The sequence below is a fragment of the Anabas testudineus genome, chromosome 16 (genome assembly GCF_900324465.2).
Source record: "Anabas testudineus chromosome 16, fAnaTes1.2, whole genome shotgun sequence".
NCBI classification, from domain to species: Eukaryota; Metazoa; Chordata; class Actinopteri; order Anabantiformes; family Anabantidae; genus Anabas; species Anabas testudineus.
This window is the reverse complement of record NC_046625.1, coordinates 16,543,994-16,564,094: the sequence shown is the minus strand read 5'-3', so window position 1 is coordinate 16,564,094 and position 20,101 is coordinate 16,543,994. Positions and strand designations below refer to the sequence as shown.

Sequence of the window (20,101 nt, the reverse complement as noted above, 5' to 3'; positions counted from 1 at the left end):
GATACCTGGTGTGTGCATTTTGGTAAGCACTGTTGTCCTATTTGAATTCCTATGTGTGCATGGCCTTGTGTGCATGTATGTGTGAGTTTTGAGTCTGGTCCTAATGGTGTAGAGAGAACAGTCAGTTCCAGGAGATGTGGTGATGACTCACAGGGCTGTCCTCCCAGCTGCTTCCCAGCAACAGCTTAGTCATGCCAGTTGCAGCCACAATCAGCACACATGCAGAGTGAGTGCATGTATACACACACACAGTCACGTTCTCTAATATGTACAGTATATACAGTATTTGCATTATAAACACACAACTAAACACCCACACATAGTTCTCAAACCTCCAAATCAATCTGACTTAAGGTGCAATGTTTTAGTTAAGCCAAACAGAATATGCAGGTCAATACGTTAGCATGTTACTTGTCAAAATATAACCATGCACAATTCATATGCAAACATCCTTGAATCTTGATTCAGTCTTTAATTATTTAATTGAAAAATGTCTTTAAAACATAAAGTACATTCAGCTTTCAACAACAACAAAACAGATTACCTTTACAGGCAGCCACTATCAACCAGTATTATAACTCAACTGGCTTAATACGAACACATCACCTCGGATAAACATTTGCTCCAGCAGTAATTGCTTAGAACTTGCAGATGACAAACTATATTATTAAAAGAAAAGTCTGGATCACTGTATAATTAAATTAGAATCAGATCTGCTGGGAAGACATTATCAGAGCCAAAATTCAGTTACTACCTCTAAATCTGCAATACTTTACTTACAAAAGAAGGCATATGCTAAAAACAAATCATAGTCAGCATGAAAAAATTGTTTATTTTTACCTACTTTTCCTAAAAGACTGTATGTAATAATATATTGCCAACAGGTTGTTATTGTCTTAGCCCAAAGTCACAGTTTTTGTATCTTTGTCAGTCAAATTCCAAATTATATAATTAACTTTGCTCTAGACCCCAGGCAATTAACACAGACTGTTTAATTATTTCAAAAGCAAACTGTGAAGTATCAATGCAACTATAAATCTCTATAATAATAACAACAGTTTACACAAAATTCTTGTCCAGTAGTTCTTTTCTATGTAGTAGTGGACCATATGGTCCATATCTCCAGATTGCAGTTACTGGCCATACCAACCTACCCAACTGGTCAAGGCAGATAGCCACTTACCCCGAGCCTGGTTCTGCTGGAGGTTTCTTCCTCTAAAGGGAGTATTTCCTCTCTACTGTCGCCTAGTGCTTGCTTAAATGGGGTTAATAGGTTTTCTATATAATTCTGTATACAGTTATACTTTGTAAGGTCTTAAACATTAAACAGTGTAAAGTGCCTTGAGATGATTTCTGTTGTGATTTGGTGCTATACAAATAAAATTGTATTGAACTGAATTTAATATGGCAGTCCACTACCACCTAAAGCCAACATGTCTTAGAGAGACCACACTTTAAATATTATTGCCAAGGGCAGCATGCAGTCAGGTCTCAGGTTTTTAAACTAAACCACAACACCACACACAAACAGAGAAATACATACTATCCAACTATTGATCTGCAGATATTACATCATCAAAAACCTGGCTGATACTGTAGCTATCACATGGCCTTGCACCATAGCCTCATTTTACCATGTCACTCATAAATTACACTGTAACTGATACGTCCAAGGTTTAGCTCATCTGTCACTGTATAGTCTTCTAACCACATTCATCTCATCCACTTACATCCCTGATCTCATGCATAATCAATGACAACCAGCAGATCAATTTGAAATGCAAAACCACCAAAGGGTATATACATACATTTGTAAAAAAAGAGCACAAAAGGGCATTGATTTAAACATGAAATTGGAGAGCACAACTTGCTTTCACTTGCATCATCTTCTGTCCTCAACAGGATCAAATCTGAACCATCACAAGGACAGATGCAGTAGCCCCTGCAAGTTCACTGATGCCAAATGACAGCAAGCAACAGAAATGAATAAAATTATGAGAGAGATGAGACTGTAACAATAATTACAAGAGTGCAGAATAAACAGTAACAGAAAAATGGTAAACATCAAAGCAAGGTCCAGCAGAAATAAGAGAATAAGACAAGAGAAAAGAGAACTGATGAAAAAGGACAGTCAGATGAAGGTAGGTTCAAGCCAGAGATAGACTTCAGGAGTGTTTGGAACGCAGACGCACGGGCCCACAGCAGTACACTACAGACAAGGGTATGGGGTAGGGAGAAAAGAAAAGAACAATGACTTAAGCTGGCTTACAAGTGGTTCAGTATCAGATGTATACTGTATGTACATCTTTCTCCCAATATTCTCCCATGTGCTCTATGAATGTAAAATAAAGATGATTGGTGTTGACCAAAGCCCTGACCTCTTTGACCCAGGAACTTGACCTATGACTTGCAGCTTGACATTTATAGATATAATGCACCTTGACCTCACATAGACAGAGTGTAACTTAACCATTGCCTGAGTGCAATATTCACATACACACACATTTCACGCAAACAGGTTTGGCAGAAAGATATATTTCCAAAAATGTAAACTCTGATTGGGACAAAGATGTTAAAGAGAGCAGCTTCTAGGAAAGAAAAGAGAGAGTGAAGAAAAGGGAGATGTAGTCCATCGGGAACCTACACTGGGGAGCTGCTTCCTCCAACCCTATGGGACTCTGTGGGGAGTTGCTTTCTGTGGGCTCAAAGGGAGGGGAGGGTGGGAGAGGAGTGGACAGGCCAGGGGGTCGGACAACCTGCTGCGGCTCCAGGGCTGGGGAACGAGGAGGTTTAGGTGGTGCTGGTTGATCAGTTGTTCCTGGAGGACAAACAGCATGCAGGCGGGGCAGGCACTGATGATCATGCTTATGAACATGGGAAACATCACACAAATATTGTACATGCAAACTTCTTATTAACCATTATAGGACTTTTTTTTCCTAACATCTTGGCTATGTTTTCATACTACACTTCTTTGAGACAGCTTTATCCTTGGATTTTCTGTTGTTTAGTTTGAGATCCTATCTTGTAAAAATCTTAAATAACAAGAAATGGGTACCAGAAGTGGAATTGTAGTTTTATTTCTTGGCTGCCACTGAGGCTTGTCCAACTCACTGTATATTCATTAACAAGCACAGGCTTAAACCAATCATTGCTACAAAGTAGCATTATGCTCACCTTCAAATGTTAAGCTGATAAAGGCTATGGTCAGAGATTTAGTTTTGGCATCCTTCTGTATAGCCTAACATGGTCTGAGGTGCTCCACAAAGTAACATTCTAATTAATACAAACACAGTTTTGAAAACATCGGTACTATAATTTTCTGTCAACATCAACCTAATTGTGCAGATGTGATTTAAAGCAGAAACACACACACACACACACACACACACATTGACATTTCACAGTGATCTCTCTGCTTCACCCTAAAGCTGCATTGAAAAGAGAAGTTACACAGTCTACGTGTGCATGTTTTTAATTTAACTATTTTATGAATCTAAAGAAAATTCTTTGTGTTGTCTGCTTTCAACCAACCTCAGGCTATGAATTCTAACTGTAATACAAACTGACATAGTGTCAGTGACTTCAAGAGAATAATTAAAGTCACTACTTGTAGGGTAAATGTCTAACACCAGGCAGTGCAAAAAGCAATGGTATAAAACCAAGATTATAAAAAACACTAGATCTAGATACTAATGCCATTTAGTATATTACTTTCACTTGTCAGTGGTTTGCAGCTCCACCTCCGTTTATTTAAAATTAGACATATGTGTCACAAACCTTCCCATGGCAAATTACATACAGTTTAATGCTTGACATACACATCACATAGCTTTAATGAAAGGCCAAAGATAATCTATATAAATGAAAGACTAAGTCAAACCTACTATATAAATGAAAGACTTATTGAAACCTAATAAATGTACTGTGTACACTTCTGGCTCTGCCTATACAAGCATAGGGAACCACCCTACACTGTACATGCAGGGTGTAGTTGCCTGTCCCTAATGTGTACACCAGCTATTCATTACATGCCAAATACTGAATGCACTCTTCAAATATAAGTCAGGCTGCAAAGAAAAATGTGTTTTCGTCAATGTGAAAAATTGATGCTGAGGTTGCCTGCAGGACAAAAACAGCTGGTAGAGAAAAGTTGGCTCTGGAAACAACAGTATTTTAGTACATATACACTGTAACTCAGTGAATACTTTCTACCATACTGTAAAGGAAAACAGATGAAAACCATGAAAGGGAGAATGTGCAAGAGAGCAGAGAAGGCAATGCCCGGTCAGGCCGGCAAGTAGCTATGCCTTTAAATTTATTAATGATCCTTGTGCTGTGTATTCTATCCAGTCTAATGCACTAACCTCCTCGTACTTCATCCTTTCTCTTGCTTTCATCTACCTGTCCATCATCGTGCTCTCTTTAACCCCCCCAGTCCCCTTGTTTCTACCCTGTCATCCCGCTGCCAAAACCTTCCCATGCTCCTTTCTCTGAACTTCATTCTGGTACTCTCACCTTTCTCATCCTTTTTCTTAGGTCTGTAACTCTCTCATCTCTGCCCCTGTCAGGCACGACAGCCCTCTACTGCAATCTCACTTTGCTATGCAGAAAGATCTAGGTTATATAAAGATCAATATGAGGCCAGGGAAAGTTCAAGTAGATCCTGTTTAAATCTGTGATGGATCTGTCTGTCTTTGCATCTGCCAACTTTGAAGGTTTGTGTGAGGAGATGTGTGCATATGAGCAAGGGAAAGGGAGAGAAAGATAAGAACAACGTGAGAGGCTGATAAACATGGGCAAGAGACAAGGACTGTATTGTTTCATGAGCCATGATGAAAACCAGCTCCACTAGTTCTTGTGCTTCAGCCATGAAGCACACACACACACACACACACACACACACAGTCTTTCACCAGGTTATGTATGTCATCCTTGACAGTTTAGGTTTCAGGCACTGCTGCTGTGTGACAGCTGAGATCTCGAGGGCAAACATTGAGAAACCTCTACAAGCAACTTCTGTCTGACTTCTTTAACAACACTGTTCAGAAGAGTTTAGCGAGTTCATTTTCTTTGATTAGAATATAATGTTTGTGTACTGTAGTGTGAAAATTACAAAAACAAAGAATGATATATGGATGAAATACAACAACAGGCAGATCTCATTACAGCTTCGATGCCTGCGGTACTGAGTCTGCTTTATAATTATAAAACTCTTTGCCGTCATTTGAAATTATACCTGTTGCTGTTTAAGAATATAAATTCTCACATTGTTGGTCTCTATAGCGTTAATGTGAGACATCTACCAGCTGAGAGATGTTAGCTTGAAATAATACAAGATATTTCTATATTGTTTGGATCGAACTGTTGATTGACATTGTTGATGTTAAATCTTTGTTACGTTTGGATTTTCGTGCATGCTGTGTTCACTGTCTGTTTATCAACTTATATGTATAATTTTTTTATAAATAATTACCCATTGCGCTGTGTCTGTTGTTCTCAACTTCATCCAGTTTCAGGTTGAGGGCTGACTCAGTCTCTGACCTACAGCTACTGGCTGAAGTTGCCTCTTGATTAACTTTGGCAGCCTTTTCCGATTCCTCCATCCTGTTACTGGAGATTTTGACAGCAGGCTGAGACTCACTTGCAGTGCTGCTGCTGAGGGTGCTACAGTGGGAAGCTGCCTGGTCTAGGTCAGCATCTGAGTCGTCAAGGCTGTGGCTGAGCTCAGAGCTGGAATCATTGACAGCTAGACTGTCGATGGTGCTGTTGCTTGGGGTTGGGGAGCTTGCAGTTGGGGTAGCATGACTCACAGCTGGATGTTGTACTGTAGTTTTCAAGGAAACTGGATTTATTGTTTGTGTTACCACAGTAGTAGAGGAAGCTGCAGTTGATTCTGCCACTTTTGTGCAGAAGGCTGGGGTGGGTGTTTTAGTAACATGGCTATCAGGAGTGGGAGCAGCGGAGGTTGAAGTGCCATCAGAACCAGGGCTGATAGAGGCTGGGGTAGGAGGAGGGGCTGGAGCCTTTCTTTTCCTCTGTTGGCTTTCTGAGCCAAGGCCAATCTGAAGAGAAGACAGTAGAAAATGAATTTAAGTGATCACCTTGTGCATGCATGTGTGCTTCCACTATAAATCAGTCTGTAAAGTCACTCTGCCAGGACTGAACTACAGTTTACTACTGAGTAATTAAAATAAGTGACGTTCTGGCAAGCGTCTGCATTTTCAAATCCACCAGAGTGCCAACACTGCTTTTAAATATCCTGACTACAAAACATATAACATCTAGCAGTGACACAGTTAATTTAATGCAGTAGTATTGTGATAGTACATATTGAAATGTGTACTTTACAGTAGTATATCTAAAAATTATTAAAGGGGACAGCCTCTGTCTTACTGAATTACTTATGACTCTGAATTACTTCAGGAGGTAAAATGACAGCCTAGTGACAGCCCAGTTTTTTGCAAAGTGATGTAATTTCCTCTGTGTGCACACATCTAGAAACTCATGCCATGTTGTTCCTAGATCTACAACACTTGATTAGTTTCCAAAGGCTGAGTGCTGAGTGAAAAGTAAATAAAAACACAATGCAATGATTTGCAAAAAAATCATTGCATTCTGCTTTTATTTATAATTTACATAGTGTGACAACTTTTTCTGGAAACTTAATTGTACTTCATCAAGTAACAAATGTAAAATTATCTCTTTTCATTCTTGCCATCCTGTGCAAGTTGATATCCCTCTTTGCAAAGTCAAGAATCAATTCACAAGCTCTATGACCATGTTGGTAGAGGAGAGAACAGTAAAAGTCATATCTAGGAAATCCTGTATACTGCTGTTATGTTCAACTGTGCTTCACTCTGAAATTCCATAGAGAACATGCCTAGAGCACACACCATGTAATGTTGCATCATGCAACAGTACAAGAAAGAAATCAGGTTTGACAACAGGCAACTTGAACTCTCTTAACTCAATAATTTGCCATGCAATGCAGTGCAGTGGTCATAAAACCAAATTGTTGTCTTTGACTTCCTTGGTCTCCAATATGTTTGTGTGTGTGAAGAAAATGAAACATAAAACTGTAGTCATGGGGGATTATTGACACCATATGCAGCATAGACTTATGCAAGATTGTCAGAGACAGAAGCCATGATTCTCTGCCATACAAACTGTATATACAAGAAATCTAAAACCCTTTTTCAATTTGGATTTAATAGTTTTGACCACACAGTGGTCATAGTGATTTTATTTAGGATAAACAATTAGAAATTGTTGTGTTTTATTATCCCAGTAGCCAAATTCATGGATCATGAATCAGATGTATTATATATTGTCAAGGGTTCAATCAGACTAAGACTTAATCACTGTTTATTTTAGCACACAAAAACTAAAAGAAACATAATCAACAAATGACCAGAGGTCCATTTAGTTTTGATGGTTAAGTCAGGATGTAGGGACGTCATCATCCACCATCTGATTATCTGACTTCCTTGTTTCCACATCAGAGTGATTTTGTTTGTTTCTACAGTAACATTACTAACAAGAACACAATAGAGAACTTGATTAAAGCCCTTCAAAGCTTTCCAGCTCTCTACAATGTTTTTGTGTCAAAAAAAGCTGTTTGGACTGAAGACTGGTTAAATCTGTTACTGTATGAGGAAAGTTTTGCAGTAAAAATGCTTGGAAGTTTATTTTTTGTTATGCTTTCTAAAATGTGACAATTCAACAAAATGGTGGTGTAGAAGATTAAAAAAATAAATTACTGACATTTCTTTGTCAATTTACCATATATCCAGTATCCCACACTAATCACAGCTTGTCAGGACAAAACAACACGTCAACCACAATGCACACATCCTGAACAAGCTGTTACAATATATCAATATGCTACTTTCCTGTTTTCCTCAGTTTTGTATGGGCTCTGATTAAAGAACAATTGAGAAACAACAAGACATATTTGTACATTGGCATATTTTTACGGGAAAGTGCCTTTACACAAAAGCGCCTACAAGGCCATGCCAGGACAGTCTGGTGAGACCCTTAAATTTTCCACTCTATGGTTAGGGTTAGAGGTGAAGGGCCCCATGTTGGAACATGTCAGACAAGGCCACCCATGGAGGCTTCAACCTGCTTGTGTGACCATTCATCAGTTGTTTTGAAGGACTCTTGATGGGAGAGGGTTTTTGTAACAGGGCAACATTACAGCGCTAATGTGGAATGTGAAATGGAGTATATGGCTGTACACCGTATGTCTGTGCCTGTGCATGTCAGCATGCATGAGTACATTCAGACAGTATATGCATGTGTGTGCAGATGAATGTGTATGGATACACAAGAGAGAGAGAGCAGGCTGGTAGAGAGTTTGGGTTATTATGTGACGTTATGATAAACATGTGGGTGTGTATGATGAAATGATTTTTATTTAACAATGTGTGTGAGAAGAGAGGGGTGTACAAGAAGCTAGCTAGATATAAGAAGACACATGGCTGACCCACTTTCTTTGTCATGTGCTTTGTCCTACTAACACACTGAAATGTAATGTTTTCTTGACCTTTTCCCTACTTTACAGTGCAGCAGGTTCTGGGTCAAGGGATTTAAGAAACAGAGCAAAACAACATCATTCTGTAAACAGTTATATCTTGTTAGTTCTTACACTGTAAAGTGCCTTGTAGATCCTTGTCGGCTGTGTTATGGTGCTATACATATAAAATCGAAATAAATTTAATTGAACATATAATAGCTGTATTTGTAGTAGGAGGAGCAACAAAGCGAATGATTTGTCTACTTGTACACTGTACAATAAATAAAAACTGATATATAGTTAATATCAAATTAGGATATATTCAGTTTAATTCTGTAAGATATTAACCTAAAATGTAAAAACTGGTTTCAAACACAAAATGTTTCGAAAGCTTGAAGTGCAAGCATATCTTATTCTACTTTGATCACATACAATTTCCTCTGTTTCAAGAGGACTTTCACAGTCTTCAAGATCAGAGCATAATAGAAAGCCTAAAGTGCCAACGCAGAGTTCAGTAATCACAATCACTAACCAGACAGACAAGAAAGACAAAATGTCATGTATACCATACACTTAAATGCAAGGCAACACTACAAAGAAACATTTACTCCCCAGTGTTTGGTGATAGACTGAATTAATTTTACTTCAAGTTGGTTTACACAACAACCAGCAACAGTGAACACAAGAGCTGTGTGCGCGGCTTGCAAACATGTGCCAAAGTTTCTGACTGTTCTGTATCCTCTTCCCACCATCATTCACAAGTCTGCTACACAGGTAAAAGTGTTAAAAAGGGTATAGATTACAGCATCAGTTATGCATATGTCATATTTAAACCAGCATGCTACTGTTCATCAGGATGTAAATGAATGTAAACTCCTGTATGTTTTCTAAATGACAAAACATTGACTATGAAAACCATGTGTGCATGTTCAGACTAGATCAGAATATAACATGTATAACACAATATTACAGCTCTCTGTCAATTGCATCAAGGTTCTTTTGAAGCTATATGTAAAAGCCCTACCAGAGCCAGAGCACCTGCTGTTTCCAGCTACAGCACAAATTAAGTAAAACAGCAGCTCTAAAGGAATCTAAAGGAAGTATGAAGTGATGAGGATGACAGATGAACAGAGGAAGTACTGTTTCTTGTCTTCAAAAGTGGAAGCCTTTTTTTTTTTTTTTTTTTTGCTATGAACTAATTTTGGAGGGAAAGAACTTGAATACGTGAAGAGATACAGTATACAGAAGCATAGGTAAAATAGGTAAACATCCTTTTATACACCCTTCCAGACCTCTATTCACATCCCACGCAAGGATCACCCAGGTTACCTTCTTTATTCTGTCTTTTTTTTTTTACTTTGACATTCCCTCGTTTTGGTCTCTTGTTCTCTCACAGATTCTTATCTGACTGAGAGTAAGCCTATCCAACCACAAATACCACAGGGACTAACAGTGATGAAACCCGATAGCAGTAAGCCTGACCTTTTTTGTTTATGTTAAGTGGAGGTTGTATTAATTGGGTGAAGCTGTGACCAGTCAGCAAGAAAAGAGGAGGCAAAACAGAGGCTGCACAGTAAAAGAAAAGGTGATATTAAAAAAACAAAAAAAACAAACAAAACAAAAAAAAAACATGAATACCATAACAAAGAAGAAAAGTAAACAAATAAAGAAGAAAACCCCACACAGACACAAGGTTTCCCAGAACTTTACATTACTAAACACTGATACAGTAATCACTTGTGTTTTGTCTGGCTGACTGAACCACACCTGTTTATTCGACAACTAAAGTTACTACTGTTACAGACAACTGTAATACTGATGCTGCCAACTCTCTATTTTTGTGGCAGATTATCAGAAGGAAAAATCAAGAAGCCACACAAGCACGAACGGGCTTACAGCATGCCCAAAAGCTAAATCACTCCATACAGAAAACTATGAAGACAGTTTCTGACGGAAAGCTCAGACCACTAAACATGAATACATAGATACGATGTACACACATATGTCCAGACATGTGTCCCAAGATACAAACACACGTCATTTGTAACAAACAGAAGAAATACTGAGAAAAAACAAACCTATACATCACAGTACGTGCAAATGTTACCATTAACAACACAAAACTAAAAAATAAATCACATCTATATAAGTATTCACAGCCTTTCATCAATACTTCAAGTTGAAACACCTTCAGCACAGGGACATAGGGCATAGGGACAGAATTTTTTCTGGACCCTTTCCCACAGCTGTGCATCAACACAATCCTGTCTTGGAGGTCTACAGACAATTTCTTGGACTTCATGGCTTGCTTTGTGCTCTGGCATGCACTGTTAACTGTGGAACCCTTTATAGACAGGTGTATGTCTTTCCAAATCATGTCCAGTCAACTGAATTTCCCACAGGTGGACTCATCAATCAAGTTGTAGAAACATCTCAAGGATGATCAATTTTGAATGCCGTGGCAAAGTAAAGTAAGTGTCGAGTAAGTAATTCAGGCAGAAATCAAATGAATCAAGTGTGTATGTACATATGTGTTGAAATTAAATAAGGGATATTGAATGTGCAAGAAACCTGAAAGTCTATATTTGACTATATATAATCAGTGGAAGATTTAAAACTGCTTAGTTTGCTGAGCTTACAATTCCTTCACCTTGTGCTCATTAATGCTGCTTGTTTTCTATGAACTTTCACCCAAATGTCTTGGCATTCCAGAAATACAAGCCCAAAGCTTATACATTGTTAATGTTACACAACTCAAATGTGCATCCACAAGCCCTTTAAAGAGTTGATGTTACCTTACTTTGACTTTCTGTCTCTCTCCATGACTTTGTAAGTCACCCAGTTTGCTCTTTATTCTTTCTCTTATTCCCTGCTTCAGTTGTTCTGTCTTTATCTTTCACTCCTCTTACACACACACAGTAACACAAATGCTCAAATAAACTTACTCAAGAAGCACCTTCTGTTGATAGGCAGTGAGGCAGAAAGCTCAGAATTTATTTAACTCTTTTTTAAACTCTTTTATCACATGACACAATGCAGACAGTTTCCTTTCCAAACAACAATAGCAGATTGCAGATGACTGCTGAAAACCCCCCTCAAAACAAAGCTGTGTTTCCTCGAACTTTGTTATAAAACATGAAAACATAAATTCAGCACTGCTCTCATAAAGACAGACGCAGCTTGTTGACTGATAGTGTGAAGAAACAAAACTGCAAACTTCTACAAATTCAATGACAACTCCAACATCTCACGTTCCGATACTCTAAGGTGACTTTACACTCTTCCTGGAATACTGTGTCTTCTGTTTTTAGTACTCTTCCTAATTCACTATTCTCACAACTGCATATAGCAACATGTCCTTCAGACACTGAAAAAGGACCCTGATCTACTTTCATTACTGTAAAAGAAACAGGATCTTAAAGATTTTCTCCAGGACCATTTGAAAATATATAAAATGCTCTGTGTTGAATAATTTGTGTCTGATATTTTTAAAACAAATAAATAAATAAATAACAACCTCGAATACCTGGCTAGAGATTCTTAAAATAACATTTACACTGCCTCTCTTATTGGAAACCCCATGCATATGCAAATATTTTTCATTTCAAAAGTTTAAATACTGGAAACAAACTGCTGGTACAGTGAATTGCTATAATTGTGTTTGCAGTACAGGCCTAAATGTTCCATATCTGCCTATGATGCTTGATGCACACACCTTTAACTCGGATAGAAATTTTTCTATTTTAGCTGATGGATCAGTCCTGTAGTGTCAAACTAGACCACATCATCCTGTGAAAACAACCCAGACAAAAAACATTGATGAATACATATTTTTGAGTGGAGTTAGACTTTAAACACAGATGTTAAAAAGGTGTTCTCAAACCAACACCATAACATTAATCTATATCATTGTTAAGAGCTCTTTTACTACAGTATTTAGCACATGCAGACCTTTTTTAAGTAGTATATTAAACATTATATGAATTCATTGTCAATTCCACAAACATTAGAAAATCAAAGCCAAACTACATAGGATATTTTATACTGAATATAGCAAAACCTCCAGTAATTTTAAGTTATCATGGATACAACTGGAAGGGCTTAATATTTGCCTGTTTTTCATCTTTCTCAAAAATGGGGTTTCAAATTGACACATTTTTTCAACTGACTTCAAGTCATATAAAGTCGTATAAAGAAACTCGGATCCTCCTAGTTTTCTCAATGATGTTAATCAAACTATACTGAACAATGATTTAAATGACCACCCTTTGTGATCTCTGGCTCTGTACAGGCTATTTGAAGCATTTTGCTTCGTTACAACAATCTTGTCATCCTTATAGCTTATATTACCATGTCAGGGTTCATTACTGTGTCTTATAAGTCACAATTAGTTGACCACCTACGCTTGTTCGAAGCAGAGGGAGGTCTATAATGAGCACAGTCATCATAGGAAGCTGTCCTCAGGTGACCTGTTATGATGTGCGTAATCCTCCTCTCTCAAACACACACATAAGACTGTGCTAACTGCAATCAAGTGTTTTTAGTGCGTGACAAGTCTAAGTTAGCAAAATACAACAAACATAAAAACTACAACAAAAACAAACTGCTCATTTAATGATCAATTGTGTGCGAGTCCTTCTAGCAGGCTGGCCCACTTCCAGCCCATCCCTTGTTGACAAACCTGTATCTGAACTATTACAGTTAAAAAGTATGGCGTGACATCTGTTTTCACTGGAGCATGAACATTTTGAAGTGTGTGTTGCTTTACTGACAAGTAAAGATTGCCAGTTCTTTCTAGTGCAGTTTAATCCCACCTCCAGCAACAATGCCAAATTTTATGTAAATGTGAAAGTACAACTTGGATTCTAGTTTTGATGCTGTGTGATTTGACATGTACACAAACCAAGTCATGCAGAGCACTTTAATGTCAATGCCCCTAAGAAACCTCCCTGATAAGACCTGAGTGCTATGACACTCACACTTACTGTGAAGAAAGCAAATCCGTTTTAATCACATTCACACAACAAGCATGCTGTTAATCTTTGAACGCCACTGCTGTGTCCTCAAATGACACTGCATAATTACTTTTGCCCTGAGTAGCAAATAGTTAATCAGTTGTGCAATTGATCATCTATTTATTTATTAATCAATATGTCAGTTGTTTGTATAGGTTTAGAAATGCCCAAACCAACATATATGTTCAACTTTAATCAGAATTGGTTCTATTTTGTTATTACTATATAAAATATACTGCACATGTGTGGCGAGCAGCCTGTCCTGAATCCCTGCTTAACAAGAAATAAAGTAAATAGGAGGCAAGTGACACATGAGAGATGTCTTGTAATGCAATATTACCCTGCAATGTGTGCATGTGCATGAACATAACATAACAACTTTGTTTTCAGACACAACTTGGTAACAGTTCAGATATGCACAAGAGCCAAAGGGAGGAATCTATTATTAGACCAGCCATTATGTCCTTAAATGACCTTCCCCACTCCTGTTCTATGTAGCTGCCCCTATGATCCAGTGGTGTCCGTGTTTCAGCTGCGGTGTCTGTCATAACTCTTAATCTGACAGGTGCACAGATAAATTACCATCTCTCTTTGCACAACAACTATTTTCAATGCTAAAAATAATCGCAGTACCCACTAGGAACATCTTAATAATGTCACAGTGCAATGCAAAAAACAAACATTAAGCATCCGTTTAAAAATATGTTTAAATAAATCCCAAAGAGAACATGCTCACATGTACTTTACTTTTTGACAATGATTAAGGTTAAGTTTACACATACTAGGTAAAAGATAACATTGGACTGAACTCAATTATGACCCTTGTGTTTTGAAGAATTCTTTTATTAGGGTCCATCTTTCTTGCTCAACCCTGTTAATATTTTTCTAAGGAGAAAGACACTAAACTGGCAGCACCTTTAGTAACTTTTGATTCTCATCATACATTTCTTAGAAATGTTTTCCAAACTTCCATGCCTAATTCCATGCCATCCTGAGAACAAACAGAGATTCCTCTCAATAACATACCAGCTCCTCCAAATAAACAAAACCTATTATCAGTGGGAGAGAGGACTAATGTTGGTTGCTAAACAACATTTCCCAGCATACCACCATGACATTATAATGAGACTACAGGGAGCTGTTGCTCTGACGTAGACAATTCAAGTCACAAGGTTATTGAGGTGCTGAATCTCAGGCCATAATACCCCAAGGAAAGGCTGCTTCCAACAGACTGCAGACATGACACTTCAAGTTAGAGAGAGATTTAGATAATCAGGATGTTTTCTAAGATGACAAACAAGCGGCCTTATAGAACTGTACATTATTTATGTTTGTATGCAGTTAGTCTTCATTTGATGCACTAATTGTGAGTGCATTTTCATATTTGCAATGGTGAGATGTTTTTGCTTGCCCTGCATGTATGAGTTGTTGTTACTATCAACTAAGTGACACAATTATTAACCCAGTTTTGTACTGTTTTCCAGTTATATTGTGCTATGCAAATGTTCTCTTACATTCCCTTACCTGAGAACCTTCAAAACTAGTTTGTCCCATAATGGGTGTCAAGGCCCCAGGTGGAGCTGGGGCCCTCCTCTTCTTGGTCTCAGTCCTGGGAGACAACCTGGGTAACGTCATGACTGACTGAGACTGGGCTAAGGTGCTGGGCCGATCTTCTACACTGGCGATTCCAGACAGCCCCTGTGGATAACATCAAGAAGAAAAAGGGGTAAAGTTCAGAGTGGTAACTGTTTGAAGCACTGGACCTATAATTAAGTCAGGCATGTGAAGTTTTTTGATGTCATCATATTGGTGTTGCACCACGCGTCTTATATCATAAAATTCTGAGGTATTGCTTAGAATAGTTATGTTATTATTTTATTCCAAACATCGTTATGTACCAAATTTTTAGGTGAACCTTTTCAACAGTAATAAAGAATATCCTGCTCACTAACAACAGGCTGTGAGTGTATATGTACTATGTATTCATTTTATTTTATTTCAAAAATACAATCCAATTTTCTGAAATTATTGTACATTTATAAGTTAAAAGTATAACCACATTTTGAAAGGCTGACTGCTCTTGACTTAAGCACTGGAGCAAAAAATGGTTCTCAGTATCTGATCAAAGAGAGTCCAACATGCTTCTGAAAATATGAACCTCCCCGTGGCTCAGCTTGGTACAGAGACTTGGCACAACAGGGGAACCGACCCACCCCCCACCCTATGATCTAAGAAAAGAAAGGTGTTTAAAAGCCGATTAATTGATGCATTCAGACAATGCCTGGATACAGCATAAAAGCAGAGCAAAAAGGAACATAAAGTTCACTTCATTAGAATTAATTGGACCCAAGGTTAGAACATCTCACAATGGGGAGGAATGATCGGTGGAAAGGCAACAAGGAAAAGAAAGTCTTGAAGAGCGTCCAGTAGGCACGCTTGCAGCTTTATTCACATTCTGGGAAAAAAATCTGAAATGTTTTAACTGTTATTTTGATTCTTACAGTGTGTGAAATTATATTTTACTGGCAATCCTGCTGCTCTGATAACGTTAAAAAGAGACAAAGAGGGAACAACAGAGAGCAATGAATTTAGCTTTTTATATTACTGATCATGGTCCACAGTGTGTGTTTTAGTTAATGCGGCTCAAGGCACTATATGATCATTTGTAAATAAAATATCAATTTGACTGTAAGACAATTCAAGTTCACATCTTAAATAAAGTGTTTTCATTACTTGTACATTCACAAAAAAAAAAAAACACATGCATACAATAGTTTCTCACTGATGCTCACTTTCTCTAACATTATGTCCTCAAGATTTTAAGTTTAGTCCTGCATATTAGCAAAGGCCTAATCTGTGGTAGTCCTTATTAGAAGTGTAATGATTCTGAAACCGAGATCAAAACTGCTATAGACATGTCCAAAATCCCATTTCAAGATAACAGAAGATAAAACCATGATACACATGGCACCTGTTGTCTTCCATTTGGCTGTCACATTACACATTTGGTTTTACCATGGACAAGTGATCAGGCATGCAGTAAAAGTTAGTTTAATTATGTCAAGATGGAAAATTACCCTGAGATTTCAATCCAACAGGCATGTGTAAGTCAGCAGTGTGTGAACATTTAGGTTATTCAGTAGTATGTAGGGATGGAAACATTGCAATATGTGATCTAAAACTCAAAATTGTTTGTTTTTTTTTTTTTACTAAATAAAATTAAACTATATTTAACGCTACTCTGAACTCTGTCTGACCTTTTCACCTGCTCTATTCTGCTCATTCCCCTTGGTAAATAAGGAGGAAAACAGTAGCAAATGTACTCTGGCACTTGGCAAGAATCCAAGCTCACAGTGCATTCATAATTACAAAGTAAATAACATAAAAGGAACGTATTGAGCTTCTACATATCCAGGGATAATGCTTACATATTTTATCCCTAATGTATGCCTTTCAGAATTTGAAAGACTAATCCTACAACAAACCACACATGCAAATACTGTATGAAAACGATGGCAATCTATAAGTCATTACAATTTCAAAAATGTATAAAGTTTGAATCTTAAGATATATTAGAATATTGCAGCATAGAGGACAATATCCCTACACCTACTTCATGCAAGGACCATAGTTTTTGTTATGTTAAAAACATAATACAAGACTATTGCGTTTAGCTGAATCCAGAAGAAGACGAAATTAAATACAGTAAAGATCAGATTTTGAGTGAATGATCAGCTACAAAGAGTAAATTAAACCAGGCTGGTTGAAGTCAAAATGTGACACCTCTGTAATCATACACATGATCAATGAACTGGTTCATCTTTAGCATCAGGCAATATAAAATAACTTGCAATGCATCTCCACCTGTGTTTGGGGTAATAATACTCTTAAGAAAGTTTTGCCACACCCTACACAGAAAGCAATTTGTTTATTTTTTCTTTAAACTTTTGACTGATAATGGGCATATTAATAAATATGAGTGGTATATGAAGTCTGAAAGGCTGCAAAACTGTCGCCTCTGTAACTACATTTTATACTCACAAAGACACACACGCGCACACTAGTTTAGCCCCTAATGAACAATTAGAGATAAGAGGCTGTGCTTTTAGTGCTAATGTAGCCAAGGTAGGGTAATCTGATGCCTTCTGGCAATAACACTCTCTGTCTACATGAGTGTGTGTTTGCCTGTGTGTATAAATGGTTGTGTGTGCTCTGATAACACTCCCTGGCTGAAAAACAATCATATCAAAGGGAAAAGCCCACCTGCATCAAAACCCCACCGGAAGGGGAGATATTGCTGAGACAACCATATAAAAAATATAAGTATGTAATACAGTCTAAATTAAATAAAAGTTTGAAACATTACATTGAAGTTACCCTATTCTTTCATCGTTATTATTTTTTTCGAATCCCAAAGAAACACTGTACATTGTAAGGAAAATATGTGACCTCAGAATCATCTGATGAAGACATTAAAAAGAAGGAGTAGAACAGAGACTACCAACACAATGGCCACCTTGCAGACGAGGATGACATTGGAGCCAATGATGCAACATCACAAAGACCAAAGACATAAATTATAGAGAAGAGTGAATCAGAGTCAGCCAGGCAGTGTTCTTCTAGCTAACACAATCAAATGCCATATTGATCTTAGGTGAGCCACAGATGGCTATTGCTGAACTGAGGTTCATGGCTTCAAAATCCAATTAACATGATTAAATTATGGATATAACTGGTAAATGGTTGCCTAATGCAGCATCTTGTGTACTTTTGGTATCGCATGGGTGTACACAGCACACAGTGGAGTGGTTCTGAGCAGTTTTATCTCTATCAGTGGTGTTCATGATGAAAAATCCAAATTCCTTTTGAACATGATACCCACTGACCCTCTTTAGGAGGTTTTGAGGTTGTTTTGAATCACAGACTAAACTTTGTCATTCAGAATAGCTCTGGGATAAAAAGCTAAAGTGTTAATAGTATAATACTATACATATTATATACTATATAGTATATAGTAGTAAGAGTGCGGCTGAAAACTGTACTGATCTTTTAACCTGGGATGTGAAGATCCCATGACACCTAACTAACCTTCTAGAGAGAGTTGCTGCCCTCTGGAGGACACAAGAAAACATGACCAGAGTTGAACAATCAATGTGTAACTCGGTCCAACTCTGTAAAAGGCTTAAAAGAAAAAGCCCTTGATGTTAACCTGTTTTCAACAAAGCAAATATCTAATGTACATCAGGAACCACTGAACCATAGGATGAAATTGATTAGTACTCCTTTTGTTTAATTTGTCCAATTTATTACTTATTTATTACTTGTTACTGCTATTCTATTATAAGCTGTACAAGTGCTTCTGTTATTCTATTCTCCTGTATAATGACTGGAATGCTTCAGATATATTACTGATGTGAGATCACAACCAAACACATCCCACTCTAATTTCGTTTAGGACATTTACTGCTGGGTTAGTTATACTTACATTGGATTGTGTGCCTGTATTTTGGAATACTTTATCATCATAGTCATCCATGTCATCCATAGATGCAGTCTCTGTCTGTAAACGGAGGGCACAGCTAACATGCAGCATTCAGTTGTTCAGCCATGCATTATGCATATGCCTCCTTTATTAGTCTGGATACATTTCATGTAAATGACATGCACTACTCAAGGTTAGTTTGAAATTATTACACAATTTGACATTTCACATGGCACTTGTGCAATAAGTCACAGGTGAACTCTGTGAACAGTTAAGATGACATTACCCTTACTTCTAATTCAATAATTCCAAGTTACAATTGTGGATGTACAATTAATCCAAACTATTCTAATAAAACATAACTACACCGCTAAAAAATTTGATTATTTATTATTATATTATATATTATGTAAGTATTTTTAAGAAATACCTTCACTTTTAGTATAAAAAGAACATATTGCCAAAAAGCAATGATAGCACTCTAGAGTCCTACCTTGGATTTCCTTCTGCTAAACTGGAAGATGCTTAGGAGGCCTTTTTTCTCAGGTCTCGATAAAGCTGTATTACTGGAGCGAATTGAGTCTACACAAAGAAAAAAAAAAGATGACAGTGTTAATACCTCATATTAAAAACAAGGAGACAAGGGTCATACTGACAATAATGAATATCTCAGGACTACTAGTGTCAGACAAATTATTTGAGCATGCATAAAACAATTTAGTAAACAACAAAATTGACAATAGCTCATTATGACAGTGGAGTACTGTAACTTTAAAGTACACATTCACATGCAACTAATTAGTTGAACACCTTTAAAGAGATCTTTCAGAGTTTGGAAGCTTTTTAACTTTTGGTTGGTTAACCTGTTGAGAGCACCTGATAAGTACATATAGTGCAGCTGTTAGTTTGATAAAAGCAATTTTATTTTAAGTATTATTAAATATTGCAAAGGTATGCAGTTTTGTTTTTATCAATAAAGTTCATTTTATGAAATGTTTAACAGACAAGAATGAAATACCAATTTTTCTCAGCAGAGGGCAATATATGTTTATTATTCTCAAGGCCAACCTCTATGTAGCCTTC

At 37.3% G+C, this 20,101-nt stretch overlaps 1 protein-coding gene across 6 annotated transcripts in view; it reads right to left on the bottom strand.

The window, feature by feature from the left end:
- The window catches only part of cobl (cordon-bleu WH2 repeat protein), a 47,826-nt gene that overhangs the window by 9,835 nt on the left and 17,890 nt on the right, over positions 1–20,101 (bottom strand). For 4 of the 6 annotated variants that reach the window (XM_026371344.1, XM_026371348.1, XM_026371346.1 and 1 more), the window contains 5 exons: positions 19,512–19,600; positions 19,022–19,096; positions 15,061–15,234; positions 5,477–6,065; positions 2,645–2,818 (listed from right to left, as the gene is read on the bottom strand). In XM_026371344.1, coding sequence (XP_026227129.1) covers positions 2,645–2,818; positions 5,477–6,065; positions 15,061–15,234; positions 19,022–19,096; positions 19,512–19,600 — 1,101 coding nt within the window. The remainder of the gene's footprint in view (positions 1–2,644; positions 2,819–5,476; positions 6,066–15,060; positions 15,235–19,021; positions 19,097–19,511; positions 19,601–20,101) is intronic. The other 2 variants (XM_026371349.1, XM_026371347.1) reach the window with 2 other exon arrangements.